The sequence below is a fragment of the Balaenoptera ricei genome, chromosome 1 (genome assembly GCF_028023285.1).
Source record: "Balaenoptera ricei isolate mBalRic1 chromosome 1, mBalRic1.hap2, whole genome shotgun sequence".
NCBI classification, from domain to species: domain Eukaryota; kingdom Metazoa; phylum Chordata; class Mammalia; order Artiodactyla; family Balaenopteridae; genus Balaenoptera; species Balaenoptera ricei.
The window spans coordinates 57,246,030-57,262,303 of record NC_082639.1 but is presented as its reverse complement, the minus strand read 5'-3'; the positions used below and the strand labels follow the sequence as shown (position 1 = coordinate 57,262,303).

The following is a 16,274-nucleotide window of genomic DNA, read 5'->3' as shown; positions in this document are numbered from 1 at the left end:
TGGCAAGTCATAGAAGAATATAATAAATTACCCTGTGGATTTCTTTTTAATTATTATTATTTGTTTTTAAACTTTTATTGGTGTGCAAAATACACACAAAATAGTGCACAAAATGACCATACTTGTTTAACAAGCACTCAGGTGGGAAAGGAGAATATTACCAGCAAAAAAGTCCATTTTGCTCTCTTCCAATCATTAACCACCCCATTTCAAAGGTAACATCCTGATAAAAAATATTAGTTTTTCCTGCTGTTGTTCTTTTATAAAAATGTAAACATACATCATATTAATCTTTTGTTTTTCCTTTTAATTATTATTTTTAAGTCATTTGACTTTGAAGCAAAGAGAACAGATTTGATTCTAAGCATCATGATTTAGTGGCTGAGGGTCTTGGACACAGCTTGCAGCTTGGTTTCACATTGAATATGGAGATATAATAATACTTTCCTCTTGGTGAGCATCAGATGAGATAACATAGGTGAGAGTGCTGTGTATGGAGCAAAGGGCTCTTCAGATAGGTTTCCTTACCATGCTATCTTGGATCGGGCAACACAAAAGTAACAAACAGCTATACACTTAAAGAAAGTGGCCCTTTATGTAATGCTGTATCTTGGTACCGCAGGAAGCTTTGAGAGCAAATAAGCTGTAAGTGAAGAAATGGGACTTAAAAATCTCTACACTGCCCCATAATTAATGTTCCCTCAGGCAGAACCAGAGTCCTTGGGAAAGTGCAGTCCTGGCTCATGTAGTTAGATTTGAAAATTGTTCAAAGAAGAAAAATCTCTCCTGAATTATTTCTTACCAATATCTCCTCCTTCTACATTACTTTTATCAAAAAGCTCATTTTTTACTCATTTTAACTCAATATATTTATCTTACTTTAAAAAAAAGAGAATCCAGTCTTGCCCAGGGATTCATGTTTTTGTTTGTTTATTTTGGCAAAGTTCTCCTATTTTAGGATTTATCAAGGGCCCTGAAAAGCCTTTTTTTTTTTTTTTTTTAATAAGAGAACTCTATATCTTTTGGATGATTATAACTGCCTCTTGAGCTTTTTTTTTTAAATTGGAGTTTATTTATTTATTTGTTTGTTTGTTTGTTTATTTTTTGGCTGTGTTGGATCTTCGTTTCTGTGCGAGGGCTTTCTCCAGCTGCGGCAAGCGGGGGCCACTCTTCATCGCGGTGCGCGGGCCTCTCTCTATAGCAACCTCTCTTGTTTCGGAGCACAGGCTCCAGACGCGCAGGCTCAGTAACCGTGGCTCACGGGCCCAGCCGCTCCGCGGCATGTGGGATCCTCCCAGACCAGGGCTCGAACCCATGTCCCCTGCATCGGCAGGCAGATTCTCAACCACTGCGCCACCAGGGAAGCCGCGAAAAGCCTTTTTTTGAAAAGCAATCTATGACCTTTCTCAGTTAGAAATTTTACTCTTTTACTATGCAGCCTTCAACAATGACCTTAGCTTAATGCCTCAAACATACAAAAAAGGATTATTAGTAAAGGAGTATTTTTAATTATTGCAAGCAAAATAAAATGAACGTCCTGAAATTAAGTTATACTGATTTTAAAGTGTTTCAAAAATAATACTGATAAATCTTGAGATATTATCAGGGAAGCTCCCATGCAATTGGTAAGACAGATGCAAATAACTGTGGTGCAACTAGATCTTAAGTGTGTTAAAATACAGCAGGGAAAAATTCAGTGGCAGCTCATCCTGTCAAGAACACAAGTAATGTACTGGCCCTGGCCAAGAAAAACATACCCATTGCATCAATAAACTCAGATCTAGCTAAATCATTCTGACTCAATTACAGAATGGAGCCAGGAGTAGCGATCGCAACGGACAGGGACTAAGGCAGGGAGGGCACTGTGCCCTTTCATCTCGGTGGATGGGTAGCATCTGGCCAGTGAAACTGACCCTTCTGGGCTATCTACAGCAGGAGTTGGAGTCCATCTCATTAGTGACCCATCAGAAAGTCCCTAGCTTCTCACAGGCAAATGGGTGTGCAAAAGGATACTGGAAATGCACATTACCCCTGGATAGCCTAAGCATGTTCCACGAATTTAAAGTTTTTGAAAATGCAAAAAAATGTTTCCATCTTTAAAGAGTGCTGTGCCCACCGGTGAGGTCATTACCTGTCCTAGCATTGGTCAAAACCAGGATAAGCTATCAAAACTCCCAATGCCAACAAATTTCCTAAATGACCAAATCAAGTAGAACTGCAGAGAACTTTTCCAAATAAAACAAAACCAAAATCAATTACCACCAACTGACAAAAGCCTTCATCTGCTTTTCACTTCCCTCCTGACAGACAGAAGTAGAGCTATGCTTCCTTGATAATTTTTAGCCCCACTACCACTATAAGCAAATGTGGAGCCTCAAAAATGCAAAGCAGAATTTCAGGACTCAAGAGCTTACAAACTGGAGCACACATAAATAAAACCCCAGATAATGAAAATGTTAGCTATGATATTAACCAATATAAGATAGCTAAGAGGATGGTCTATGAAAATTTGATCCAAGTCAGGGTAGCTAAGGCAGGGTTTCAAAAAAGAAAGCCAAGAAGTCTAGCAGACCAGGAATAGGTTCGTAGTACAGGGCCTGAAGATGTATTTGAGCCAAAGGGAGGTTTTCTAGGCAACAGGATACCAAGAGAGGGGTAGAGCCAACATTCCTTCATTCTCAGGTTATCATAAAACTCTTCCTTGTTTTCAATAGATCTTCTGACATCGAGGGTAGAGAGGAAGTTGGAAGTCCAGTGTTGGGAACAACCAGAGCTACTAAAATTTTAGTCTATTTTTTTCAACTCTGTCAGTTCTTTTCCTATACTCAGCTGATTAACCTGGTTATTAAATAATCTCCTCTACCCCCTTTCGCCCCCAGCAGTGAAATCTCCTTTTACATATTTTAACTTTTAAATGCAAGTCTTCTGTATCTTATTATAACGGCTAAAAAACTAAGTTTTCTTATCCATCCAGGAGTTAAAAATTTTCTTTTCATTTCCTACATTATATGCTAAGAAAATTTCTAACTTTGTCCTACTTGATAAAATAAGTAATGATTAGCAATGGGTAAATATCAAAAGAGCTAAAGTTAGACTATCAAGGATATTTTGGCATGGAATGATTTCCCTTAATAAACATTATCCACTAGTCCCTTTTTATTGGTGGAGGATATGTTCCACCCCCAGTGGGTGCATGAAACTGAAGATAGTACTGCACTCAATATATACAATGATTTTTCCTATACATTCATACCTATGATAAAGTTTAATTTACAAATTAGGTACAGTAAGAGATTAACAACAATAACTAATACTAAAATAGAACAATTATAACAATATACTGTAATAAAAGTTACGGGAATGTGGCCTCTCTCTTGAAATATCTTATTGTACAAATTTAATGCTTATACCGTCTCAATTAAGCACTTATCACACAGTGTGGCCATGACTTTTGCAGCTTGAGGCGCAAAACTGGCACAAATTTCTTTTTTCTTTTTCACAATTTCACCAATAGAAGATTTATTCTTACCATAGATCTTAGCAACCTCAGCATATGATTTTTTTCTTTCCTGATTAAGTTGAGAACTTTTACCTTTTCGCTTAAAGGAAGAACTTTATAACTTCTCTTTGGCATATCTGAATGGCCAGCAGCACTACTCTTGTGCTTTGGGGCCATTATTATGTAAAATGTAAAGTAAGGCTCACTTGAACACAAGCACTGAGATACCAGGACAGTTGATCTGATAACCCCGCTGGCTACTAAGTGACTATCGGGCAGGATAAGCTGGACAAAGGGGTAAATCACGTGCCTCCGGGTGGGTGGAGTGGGACGGTGTGTGATTTCATCACACTAATCAGAACAGCGCGCAATTTAAAACTTAGAAATTGTTTACTTCTGGAATTTTCCATTAAATATTTTGGACTGCAGTTGACCATGGGTTACTGAAATGGTGGAAAGCAAAACCACAGATAAGGGGGAGGGACTACTATAAACGAGATGATCAGTTCTTCCCAAGTCATTTTCCCTTTATTTTTTCCTGCATCTGCTCATTTTAAGTAGTTAGGTTAATAGTTTAGAGTTTGTCAATGTTTTATGGCAAGATATTCGCAACATGTGCTTAACTCAGACATCTGAGTTAAACATCAGAACTCATCTTGAGCTACCTAAACACATCGAAATGTATCTCTATCTACTGTAAATGAGGTTTATTTGATTTAAAACGTTGACAAGGCATTAATTACATCAATATTGTTTCTAAATGTGTAGCTGCCAACACTGCTGAGCCCAACTCCACCAAGATGTTGATAACACAACTCAAGAATCCAGAAATCTTATTTGAGTTGGGAGAGCTTTGCATAATTTGGGCCACTGGGCAGAAACATTCTGGGGTACAGGGACAGGGTCAACCTGAGATCACTGTCTTCGTTTCTACTTCCTAAGCTAACAGCTCTGCTAAGTAGCAGAGAGAATCAGAACATTGACTATTTTTCCACCAGTTGGTAAAACTCTCCAATTTATCACCTTCAGTTTCAGAGAGGGGAAAGGAAGAAATAGAAAGAAATTGAAGGAGTTTTACTAATCACAGGGTTTTTACTACTTAAACTTTGGCATTGGGATCAGTGGGAAAGCAAATAAGTATCAAAGCCTTAAAAATGTTGCCTTTTAATCCATTAATTCCATTTATGGGAATCTAACCTAAGAAAAGAATGAAGAAATAGGCTATTATGTTAACTGAAAAAGTTGGAAATAAATTATCTGTAGGGTAGCATTTCAATTATGTGAGGATGAAAATGTTAATCCTGGTTGCCTTAATGAGATTTTTTATCTGATGATATATGTATGTATATATATGTCTATTACATTAATATGTATTAATTCAGATATATTAATATGTATATTTATTCAGAAATTGAAACAGCAAAAAGCAAAGAGAAGAAAAACAAAACAACCAATGCCAGGGACATTTAAAGTAACGTGCTCCAACTATTTCCTGCTAGATTTTTATCACAAAATTTTCAGGAATACTAAATTAGTTCTCTTTACTTGAAACGATTAAGACATGTGTAGCTTTTATTCATGAAGGGTAATGAGAAGGTTAAAAATCAATGCAAGCTAAAGAGGGAATGTCCCATGTCTTTCTTAAGCTTAATCAGCTTTTTGCTGAAGATGAAGAGCAAGCTGGATTTTAGTACCTTAATCTTCCACTAATTAACCTGATGACTCTGGAGAAGTCATGTCATAATAAAATTACTTTTCATTTAGATTGCTTTTTTATATTTTACAAAGATCTTTGGAGCATATTAGATATTTAACCCTCAGTTTTTATAATCCTCATCTATAAAATGAAGTCTTAAAATAGGTAATACCTATGGCTCCCTTATGGGCTCAAAGTTCTGGAATTTTGTCTAATGCAACCACATAAGACTACAGCTAGAAAGAATACATTCAGGTCTCTTTTGGTTAGGTTTATCAACTCATGCTGACCAAAGACATTAGACAGTTGCCAAATTATCACTCCACTTTGCCCCATTTGATTAGCTTTAGCACACAGCCTATGTGGTTGAGTTGGACAGATATTTTTATTTAATGATAACACCTCTTCTTACTGTTTTCTTTCTAAAATAACCGTTTAAAATTTTCAGATATAAAATGCTAAGACCTCTTGTCTTAAATGCAAATTTTTAAAACTGGATAAGTCACTTTTACCTTCTGGTATCTGTACTCAAATTTCATTTTTATAATTTGCTGAGGGTTATAACATTATGCACCATGCTGTTAGCAAAGAATAAAGGGAACTGGGCCATTTAGAGTTTTAAAATGACTATCTTTAAGATGACCATATTCTGAATAGCTAAAAAAAGAAAAAGGAGATGAAATTGAGCCATGAAGATGAATTTTCTTTTCAATAAGTTCACTAAACTTCAATCTCTGAAGGTTTCTAAACGGCAAGTAATTAGCTGAAGAAACATGTGACTCATGAGCAGAATTGCATGATTTATAGCTTTTAAACTCTACTCCATAAAGAGAAAAAAGTATCAGGCACTTTTTAAAGAGAAAAAGATTATCAGTAACTTCCCACAACAGAAACAAAAGAAACAGGAGTTTTACTGTCTTCTTCATTTCTAAATAACTTAACAGTCATTTCTTTGTGGAAACACTTGGCTACTTTAAAGTAAATCAAACAAAGGAAGTTACAGTAAAATATCCAAGAGACTAAACAGTTTGGCACCAGTTGAGGGAAACATCACGTACAACTGGGCAAGGCAGAGAGGAGTTGGCAGGTCCCTGAAAAATGCTAAAGTGGAGGGATGTGCAGAGATGCACAGTGACAATGGGCACAGAGCCTTCTAGAGTGTGAAATCTATTGACCGCGGCACAAGTTTGCCCTGGTATCTTCTGGTTTGGTAAGTCCTGGCTTCCAGAGCTGAGCTATCTCTACTTGCTGAGCACACGTTTACTTAGAAGTAAGATGTGCTGGAAGAATAGCACAAGAACAAGCTCCACCCTTGGCCTTTTCTCTCATAGATAACAATGGCATGGATCTGGGGAGCGTTCTAGACCAGGGCCTACTCTAAAAGAAAAAAAAAGATGAGAAAGACATATAAAAAGATGTAAAACAAACCTTTATTCCATTGACATAGTGTAATTCTATTTTTCAAAACTAGTGTTCTAGATTTATACTTGCACTCTAAACATAATTACCTGATTTTTTTAATGTGGAGAGAAAGTCTCCCATTAAAATGACTTATTTATTCTATTTTGCAAATATCATCTCTTATCAGCTAGCCAGAGGTGCACCAATCAACGGTAATGTTCCTTCACTTCATTCCTGTTTTTTAGAGATTTTTTTAAAGATTCCTTGTTTTTCAGAGATTTGTTCACTTGGGTACTTTCAGGTGAATTAAGTGGGCTAAATGGATTAGAATTCAGTGGAGAAAATGGTTCTGTAAATACCAATGCAAAAATATTTCAATTAAGCAAAACAGATTACAGGTCAAATTTACTACAAAGCACTAAACAAATTTCAAAATCTTCGATTTAGGTTTTGATAAGAATAGAACATGGAATACTGACTTACACTCAATAATACAACTCTATTTTGTCAGAAAGAGTAACTGAAATAATGCTGGATAAAGAAAAACAACTTAATTTTCTATTTCATCTCTGTATGAAGACAAATCTAAGGGAGACAGTCTCCATGTTACTTCTAGGAAATTTCCCTATATTGATTACTGCTACAGAAACATCGCTCCTCTGTTTTATGGTCATATTGCATGCATTGGAAAGGACATAGTATATGATGAAATTGCCCAATTATTTTAATAATAATAAAATGAAAACATAACAGGAATAGCCTCTCACTGTTTTCTTTTTATTTCGGGGGTTGGGGGGGGTAAGTAAAAAGGAAATCAGAGGGTAGGCTAAAGTCCTTTAAACAAAACTCTATTATCTTATCTTAGGTCATGTTAGAGAAGAATTTGGGGAAAAAAAATAGATCTTTAATTTAGCAAACTGATACAGTGGATTAGTTTAATATCATTATTTACAGTTTTATGGATGCTTTAGAACAATTTTCTATAACTATGGCTATTCTTCCACCTCTTCTATGTTAATGGACACTGCTTCCCAGCCACAAAGACTGAGCTGGAGGTTATTAATGGCCGATCTAGAGGCCCAGAATATGGTAATTGCAGATTAGGATTCTGAACCAGACTTACCCATCAGTGATAGCCAGAGTTAGAAGAATAAGACCTCCCAGAAACCACAACAAAATTCCCTTATAAGAATGATTAACTATCTCTTGCAAAAATCCTCAACAAAATACTAGCAAACAGAATCCAACAATACATTAAAAGGATCATACACTGCGATCAAGTGGGATTTATCCCAGGGATGCAAGGATTCTTCAATATAGGCAAATGAATCAATGTGATACACCATATTAACAAATTGAAGAATAAAAACCATATGATCATCTCAATAGATGCAGAAAAAGCTTTTGACAAAATTCAAAACCCACTTATGATAAAAACTCTCCAGAAAGTGGGCATAGAGGGAACCTACCTCAACATAATAAAGGCCATATATGACAAACCCACAGCAAACATCATTCTCAATGGTGAAAAACTGAAAGCATTTCCTCTAAGATCAGGAACGAGACAAGGATGTCCACTCTCACCACTATTATTCAACATAGTTTTGGAAGTCCTAGCCATGGCAATCAGAGAAGAAAAAGAAATAAAAGGAATACAAATTGGAAAAGAAGAAGTAAAACTGTCACTGTTTGCAAATGACATGATGCTGTACATAGAGAATCCTAAAACTGCCACCAGAAAACTACTAGAGCTAATCAATGAATTTGGTAAAGTAGCAGGATACAAAATTAATGCACAGAAATCTCTTGCTTTCCTATACACTAATGATGAAAAATCTGAAAGAAAAATTATGGAAACACTCTCATTTACCATTGCAACAAAAAGAATAAAATTCCTAGGAATAAACCTACTTAGGGAGACAAAAGACCTGTATGCAGAAAACTAGAAGACACTGATGAAAGAAATTAAAGATGATACCAACAGATGGAGAGATATACCATGTTCTTGGATTGGAAGAATCACTATTGTGAAAATGACTATACTACCCAAAGCAATCTACAGATTCAATGCAATCCCTATCAAATTACCAACGGCATTTTTTACGGAACTAGAACAAATCATCTTAAAATTTGTATGGAGACACAAAAGACCCTGAATAGCCAAAGCAGTCTTGAGGGAAAAAAACGGAGCTGGAGGAATCAGACTCCCTGACTTCAGACTATACTACAAAGCTACAGTAATCAAGACAATATGGTACTGGCACAAAAACAGAAACATAGATCAATGGAACAAGATAGAAAGCCCAGAGATAAACCCATGCACCTATGGTCAACTAATCTATGACAAAGGAGGCAAAGATATACAATGGAGAAAAGACAGTCTCTTCAATAAGTGGTGATGGGAAAACTGGACAGCTACATGTAAAAGAATGAAATTAGAATACTCCCTAACACCATACACAAAAATAAACTCAAAATGGATTAGGGACCTAAATGTAAGACTGGACACTATAAAACTCTTAGAGGAAAACATAGGAAGAACACTCTTTGACATAAATCACAGCAAGATCTTTTTTGATCCACCTCCTAGAGTAATGGAATTAAAAACAAAAATAAACAAATGGGACCTAATGAAACTTAAAAGCTTTTGCACAGCAAAGGAAACCATAAACAAGATGAAAAGACAACCCTCAGAATGGGAGAAAATATTTACAAACGAATCAACAGACAAAGGATTAATCTCCAAAATATATAAATAGCTCATTCAGCTCAATATTAAAGGAACAAACAACCCAATCCAAAAATGGGCAGAAGACCTAAATAGACATTTCTCCAAAGAAGACATACAGACGGCCACGAAGCACATGAAAAGCTGCTCAACATCACTAATTATTAGAGAAATGCAAATCAAAACTACAATGAGGTATCACCTCACACCAGTTAGAATGGGCATCATCAGAAAATCTACAAACAACAAATGCTGGAGAGGGTGTGGAGAAAAGGGAACCCTCTTGCACTGTTGGTGGGAATGTAAATTGATACAGCCACTATGGAGAACAATATGGAGGTTCCTTAAAAAACTAAAAATAGAATTACCATATGACCCAGCAATCCCACTACTGCGCATATACCCAGAGAAAACTGTAATTCAAAAAGACACATGCACCCCAATGTTCATTGCAGCACTATTTACAATAGCCAGGTCATGGAAGCAACCTAAATGCCCATCGACAGACGAATGGATAAAGAAGATGTGGTACATATATACAATGGAATATTACTCAGCCATAAAAAGGAACGAAATTGAGTCATTTGTTGAGACGTGGACGGATCTAGAGATTGTCATACAGAGTGAAGTAAGTCAGAAAGAGTAAAACAAATATCGCATGTTAACGCATGTATGTGGAACCTAGAAAAATGGTACAGATGAACCGGGTTGCAGGGCAGAAGTTGAGACACAGATGTAGAGAACAAACGTATGGACACCAAGGGGGGAAAACTGCGGTGGGGTGGGGATGGTGGTGTGCTGAATTGGGTGATTGGGATTGACGTGTATACAGTGATGTGTATAAAATTGATGACTGATTAAAAAAAAAAAAAAAAGAAGGATTAACTATCTCTTTATTTCTATATTTATCTGTCCCATTGGGGTCATTGATGGTGAGTCAGATGGCCCTGGGTATGAATCCTGGCTCTCATCTTTACCTTAGGCAATTTATTTCAACTCTCTAAGCCACACTCTACTCATCTGTAAAATGGGGATAATAATAGTACCTATCCAAAGAGTTGCTGTGAGTATTAATGACAGAATGTCGATCAGGAGCTTAGCACAATATCTGCACACAAAGTATACACCTGCAAAAATAGATTGGTTGTTCACTATTATTGTTCTATTGATAAATACAAGAGCTGAAGTAGACCATGGAGACAGTCCTCTCCAACAATTTTTTTTTTTGTAGTTAAGAAAAGGCAAAGATTCAAAATGATTTAATTGCTTAAGATAAAACACCTCAATAAAGGCAGAGCTAGAACTCAAACTCATGGCTTATTCCCAGGCTCTTTCCACTTTGCTGTCTGTAGTACCATACATATCTACATATCAGTAGAGAAAGAAAAATTGGATCAAAACACTGTATGAGTCCCCTGCTTGGCCATCAGAACTGATTTTTATTCTATTCTGCCCTCTAATCCGAGGTCACCTGCAACATTTGTGGAGCCACATATCATAAGTCTAATTGTATAAGGATATAAATTGAGCTACCTCCAATACTCCTACTTTGACAGACATCCCTTCCTATGGAAGGCCAGATTGAATTTAGAAAACTTGAACACCTTGGATATGGTAGTGCAGGGGGATCTAGTTCGTGGACCATGCCCTGCCCCCGTCTTTCCCCATGTCCTGGCACCACCAGGGACCTTGTATGTGGGTCCCATAAGTACACCCTCTGCTTAGACAGCCTGCATGTCCAAGCTTCTCCCACACTACTGTCTCAAGCCAAATTGCTGCCTCTTGGCTACTCCTTGGGCCTAAAGGTATGTTTTCCTGCAGCACACCCAGGAAAGAGGCCTGCATAGGTCCTGGAAGTGAGTTCAAAGCCATTTGAGCAGACAATGTGAGGGTGGATGTAGTATGGAAGGGGGAGCACAGGTGCTCCCTCGACCCAGCAGCCTCCTCACGTCCTGGAGCGGAGTACAGCTGGATGCAGACTAGGCTAGGCTCTCTATAAGCACAGTGCCCAGGAAGAGGAGCCCTCCTGCCCCATGGGGGGCACCGCTCTAATCATGTCATTTAATTTTGCGCCAAAGTGGAACTAATCCCTTTCAATAACTGGTCACCTGTCTATCATCTTCCCAGCAGAGTTCTAAGATGAATCCATTGATCAATACGATCTATTTCCTTTCAGTTCTGCTGGATCCAACATTTCCCATCCTTTCAAATTATACGATTGGATAGAGAATGACTCACCAACTGTAAGGGAATCAACCTATCATGGTCACATTCCAGTGACATGCAGCTTGGGTCCCAGGTGGCTCCAGGCTGGTAGAATTCTATGACTTAATTCCCTCCCACCCAAGAGCACAGGCAATCAGTTGGCTTCACGTTTGGTACTCTAGTACGGCTACACCTGAAGAATCGGAAAAACAAACCTGTAGAGCTGAGGGGACTCATTTCCCCTGACATGGTATCTGTAGCAGACTTTCTGTTGCCCTTAGAGAAAAAGGTCCGTCTGTCTCCCATTCCCATCTTATAGACTTCCTTAGCAAACATTTACTGAAATGCTGGGTCCTGGTGTTCCATTCTCCAGAAAGTACTGATATTATTCAGGACTGCTCTTTTCAACAATAGAACATCCATTTTCATCGATAAGGCCCAAACCTTTGTACTACACATAAAATAGCCCCAGGGCAAAGCTAGTTGAGAAAGAAAAGTGTAGTGGGGGACTTTTAGGGGAAAGTTAGGTCAGTGACCAGCTGCTTGAACATAGCTCCTTACTGGGTATCACATCTTTTGAAAGACATTCAACATGCCGGGTACGAATGACCCCTTTGACATTTTTCACCTGAAAATTTTAGGTCAGAGACACTGTTTCTCAGTCAAAGCTCCCTCTTTCCCCTCAGTCACAACGCCACCTCACTGGGATTGTTCTGTGTCGGTCCTTCCTCAGCCACTGTTGTTGCAACTCTGTAATTTTCTGCCTGCGTCTGTCAGGAAGGAGACAGGAAATTCTAGTCACCCTCACAGCAGCTGCGCCATTCCTCCTCTCCTCCTCCAATGACGTCGGTTGGCTTTGGTGACACGAGGTCAGGAACTGAGCTACAGTGAAGGTCAGGAAGATAGGTCAGTGTTTATGCCGCTGTTGGGCTGGGGACCCTGCTGAGGCTATTTGCTTTCTTCCTTTCTATACTGTTTCTCTTTCCGTTCCTCTTTTTATAATGCGCAGCCAAAGCATCCTGTTTTCAAAACATCTGACTGTTTTGCCCCTGAGGAACTCATGCTCTGATGCATTTTGCTGAAGTGTAAGACAATTCTTCTAATTCAGGAGGTGATAAAAGTTGAAACAAAAAAATTAATGAACAAATCTAAGAAGGCAATCTGTGGTTACAGAAAACAGCTCTCAGGCGTCTAGCTGTTGGCAGAAGGTTCACTAGACATCCTTTTCATCTTGAAAGACAATGTCATTGCCTTGTAAAACTCCTACTTAATTTATTCCATCTTGTTGTAATTCTTGGGGGAAAATAATCTACAATACTGACCCACCTGGCTGCACCTTTCTCTGTAATTCTGGAATTCCACTTGGCCTGTGGCCAGCATTAAGGAATGAGGGAAATTTGAGCCAAGGAAAAGACTATGGTTTTGTAAGTCACAGAAACAGTTCCTCATCTTACTCTCTGGGCTCTGAAGCACACTTGGGATGGTTGCAATCTTTGAGTCACAGTTTTCTTCAAAAGGGTTAAGAAAAAGCAACAAACAAATCCATCCCTACCCAGATGAAGTGAATATAAAGACTACTTGTTTTCCTCTACTAGACACAGTCGACGTTCTACCATTTGCATGTAGACTGGCACACATGTAATCTCCAAACCCCTAAGCAAAACGCAGGTTCTCCCATCACCATTCTCATGCAAGTTCAGAGGCTGCAAACAAAACTCAGCAGTCACTTAGCTGATCAGAACTAGAGACAGATAGTTTTGTGCAAAGATGTAGCAGATGCTATTAATAAGTTATCACTTATTGAACTTTTGCTACACATCAGGGGCCTTGCTGAGTGCTTTAGACGCATTATCTCAATCTTCACAGCAACCCCAGTAAGGTAGGGACCACTTTCATCCCTGTTTTACAGATGAGAAAGTTGAGTCTTAGAGCAGTTAAGTGAGTTGGCCAAGGTCAAGTAGCTAGTAAATGATAGAAACAGGATCTGAACCACGATCTTTGGACTCCAAAGCCCATGCTTTTCACAAGCTTCCTGTATAGAACATCTTCACACTTACTTCCAAGTCTGTAACTCAGAGATTTGCCACAGCGCCTGTGTTCAGTGAGAGTAAGCAGAAGATGATCGAAAAAGACTACACAGTAATGATGATAATGATGATGATGACGATGATGATATTTTTAAACAGCAGCTCAGATGGAACACTCAAATAATTTTGAGAATATTTAAAATTGAATGTGAATTTTAGTTTTACCGCAGATAATTCAGTTCCCCCTAAACTGGTATAGATCAATTTCTTTTTGGTGGCCACAAAAATATTCACATTATATTATATTATATGTGCCATGGATTAACCCTGAGATGATTATCTGGATAATCAAGACTTTGGGATTGGGGGTGGGTAAAAAGAGAGCTAAGTAAAGAGAGAGAGATCTTTTTAAAAATTGAAACTGACTTCAGCTGTCATCTGGGCATTATTCATCCACTGGGTAATTGCTTTGCCCTACAACCTCTCCACTGTAGCTCTAGAAATAGGTGAAGCTGCATGCCTTCTTCTTAAGCTAACTGTGTCAGCATTAAGGTTTAGCCCTTTCTTTAGGGTTAGCTCTATTCAACTTTCATTGCTTCCTGCACAGGACACCATAAAGGAGGAGCGGAAGCCTGAAGCGAGTGGAATTCTCACGGGGTCCTACACAGTCCCTGGTGTCAGAGCCTCATTAACTATACACTGAATATGAGATTATCTGTAATAAATTTGAAAGACAGACAATGTCTAATTTCAGCACTCTAGACACAAACCTGGTTAGAATCTACAAGGCATCAACAGTCAAAACGAAAACTAATGGCAATTTGCAGTTTCTCAATGAGTAATCTTTTTCTCCAGAGGGAGAAAGTTGCCCACTTTATCTTAGTGACTCCAGAAGAAAGTTCAGGGTGTCCTTTATGGTGAAACCTGCTAAAAAAAACTACCCCTAAATACCAGATCTACATCTTGTATGTGTATCAATGATCACAAAATGCAAAGAACAGAGTATCTGTGAATGTTTCACAGGAGGCTAAAGCCTGTGTGAAAATCCTCCTACATGAACTCCAGTGTGGTTTGGAGAAGTTATGCAGTTACGCCCTCCTCATGGGGAAGCAGCTGGTTGAGATTTACAACAGCCTGGAAAAACCCAGAATTTAGCTTCAATTGAGAACTTCAGAGAAAAGTCAGTAAATAGTTAAACCTCAAACCTTCTTTTTTTTCCAACTTGAATCTGAACTAAAATTTGAGAGAGGCTTATTTTTTTTGCCCTTTCATTAACCAATAAACAAGAGTAAGAAAAGTCCACTCTCTATACCACCCCCTCTACCCCGCCAACCTTCAGGGCATGATGCTTCCTCTACTCAGATCCTCTGAGCAGGAGCCAGCAAGTCTTGAAGGGAAGGTGATACTTTTAACCCCAGGAAAAAGGGAGGAGGGACACACATGCAGGGCTGGAAAGGGCATGTTGGCAGGTGTGGAGCAAAATCTTTTCCCAGCCCCAGAACCTTAAGACAATAAGATAATACCTCAGGCTAGGATGATTGGGGATTTTGAAATGTGTATTTATGAGCGTGCAGTGTTAAGGCTTTCAATTAAAATAATACATACACAGACACACATATATGTGCATATAGATAGATAGATAGATATAAAATTAACAGTCTCCAAGAGAAGAATGCAAACAAAAAGCAACAACTCTCACTACATAAATTAGCACTCTAAATCCAGGTGTTACTTAAACAAATGATATAATGGTAGCTAAATAAAGCTCTTCAACACTAAGTTTTGCCTGGGCATTGTACATAAAACCATTTCTTTGCAGTATGGGTGGAATGACTTCATTTCATATGAGTCCACTTTGCAAAGCAGCAAACTTTAAAAAAATAACTTTCTTTTTTGGAGACAAAGTATATTGTTTCTTTTTTTAATCTTAGGTCATACCAGCATCACAAAAGAAATGTTGGAGAATATCAGAACATCCTTCTGAGGAGAATTTCCGAATTTATGAAACTTCAGGGCAAACCATTCTCACCATCGACATACAGAAATCACATTATTTTCTTGTTCAGAAACACATATATAACACCTGATTGCAACGCAACATTTTACCCTATGGATTCATTCAGATTTTATCTTCCTGCTAATTGTTTACAAAAAAAATTAAAAAACATTTTCACTTGTATAGTGATTGGTACACTTCATAAACACCCCTCACCTTAAACACATTCCGCACGGCATCAATAAGAAAGAAGTTCTGGGAATTAAAGCCTGCTGAGGATCTTAAACTTTTGCTGTAGCATCACGACGCAAGCAAAGTGGGGCACTTTGGAACAGAATCATCGGAGGCAGATCAACAAAGCTGACAGTCGCGTCCCCATGCACCTCTGCTGCTGGCGGAGGCCAGGGCAGCCCCGAGCTCCCCGCGCGGTCACACTTTAATGAATAAAGCGGTCATCTCTTACCTTGTTAGAAGCCATCTCACTGACAGAGCGGTAGGTCTGGATGGTCTCTAGCTGGTCTAAGCACCAGTCCAGTTCCTCCAGCGTTTCCATTGCTAACTTTTGATAAGATTCTTCTGCAAACAAACACACAGACATGTAGTTAGGCTGGAGCTGCTGCAGGCTGTCCATAGCCGAGTCACCGCTGCCGCCGCTGATGCCGGCGCTACTGAAGGTGGCCCCGTGCTCCTTCATTATTTGCACGCCGCCGACTCCTTCCTTC

General features: G+C 38.5%; 1 protein-coding gene across 4 annotated transcripts in view; it reads right to left on the bottom strand.

The window, feature by feature from the left end:
* The window catches only part of PDE4B (phosphodiesterase 4B), a 486,330-nt gene that overhangs the window by 28,124 nt on the left and 441,932 nt on the right, over nucleotides 1-16,274 (bottom strand). For all 4 annotated transcript variants that reach the window (XM_059924137.1, XM_059924152.1, XM_059924149.1 and 1 more), the window contains one exon: nucleotides 16,016-16,128. In XM_059924137.1, the coding sequence (XP_059780120.1) occupies nucleotides 16,016-16,128 (113 nt within the window). The remainder of the gene's footprint in view (nucleotides 1-16,015; nucleotides 16,129-16,274) is intronic.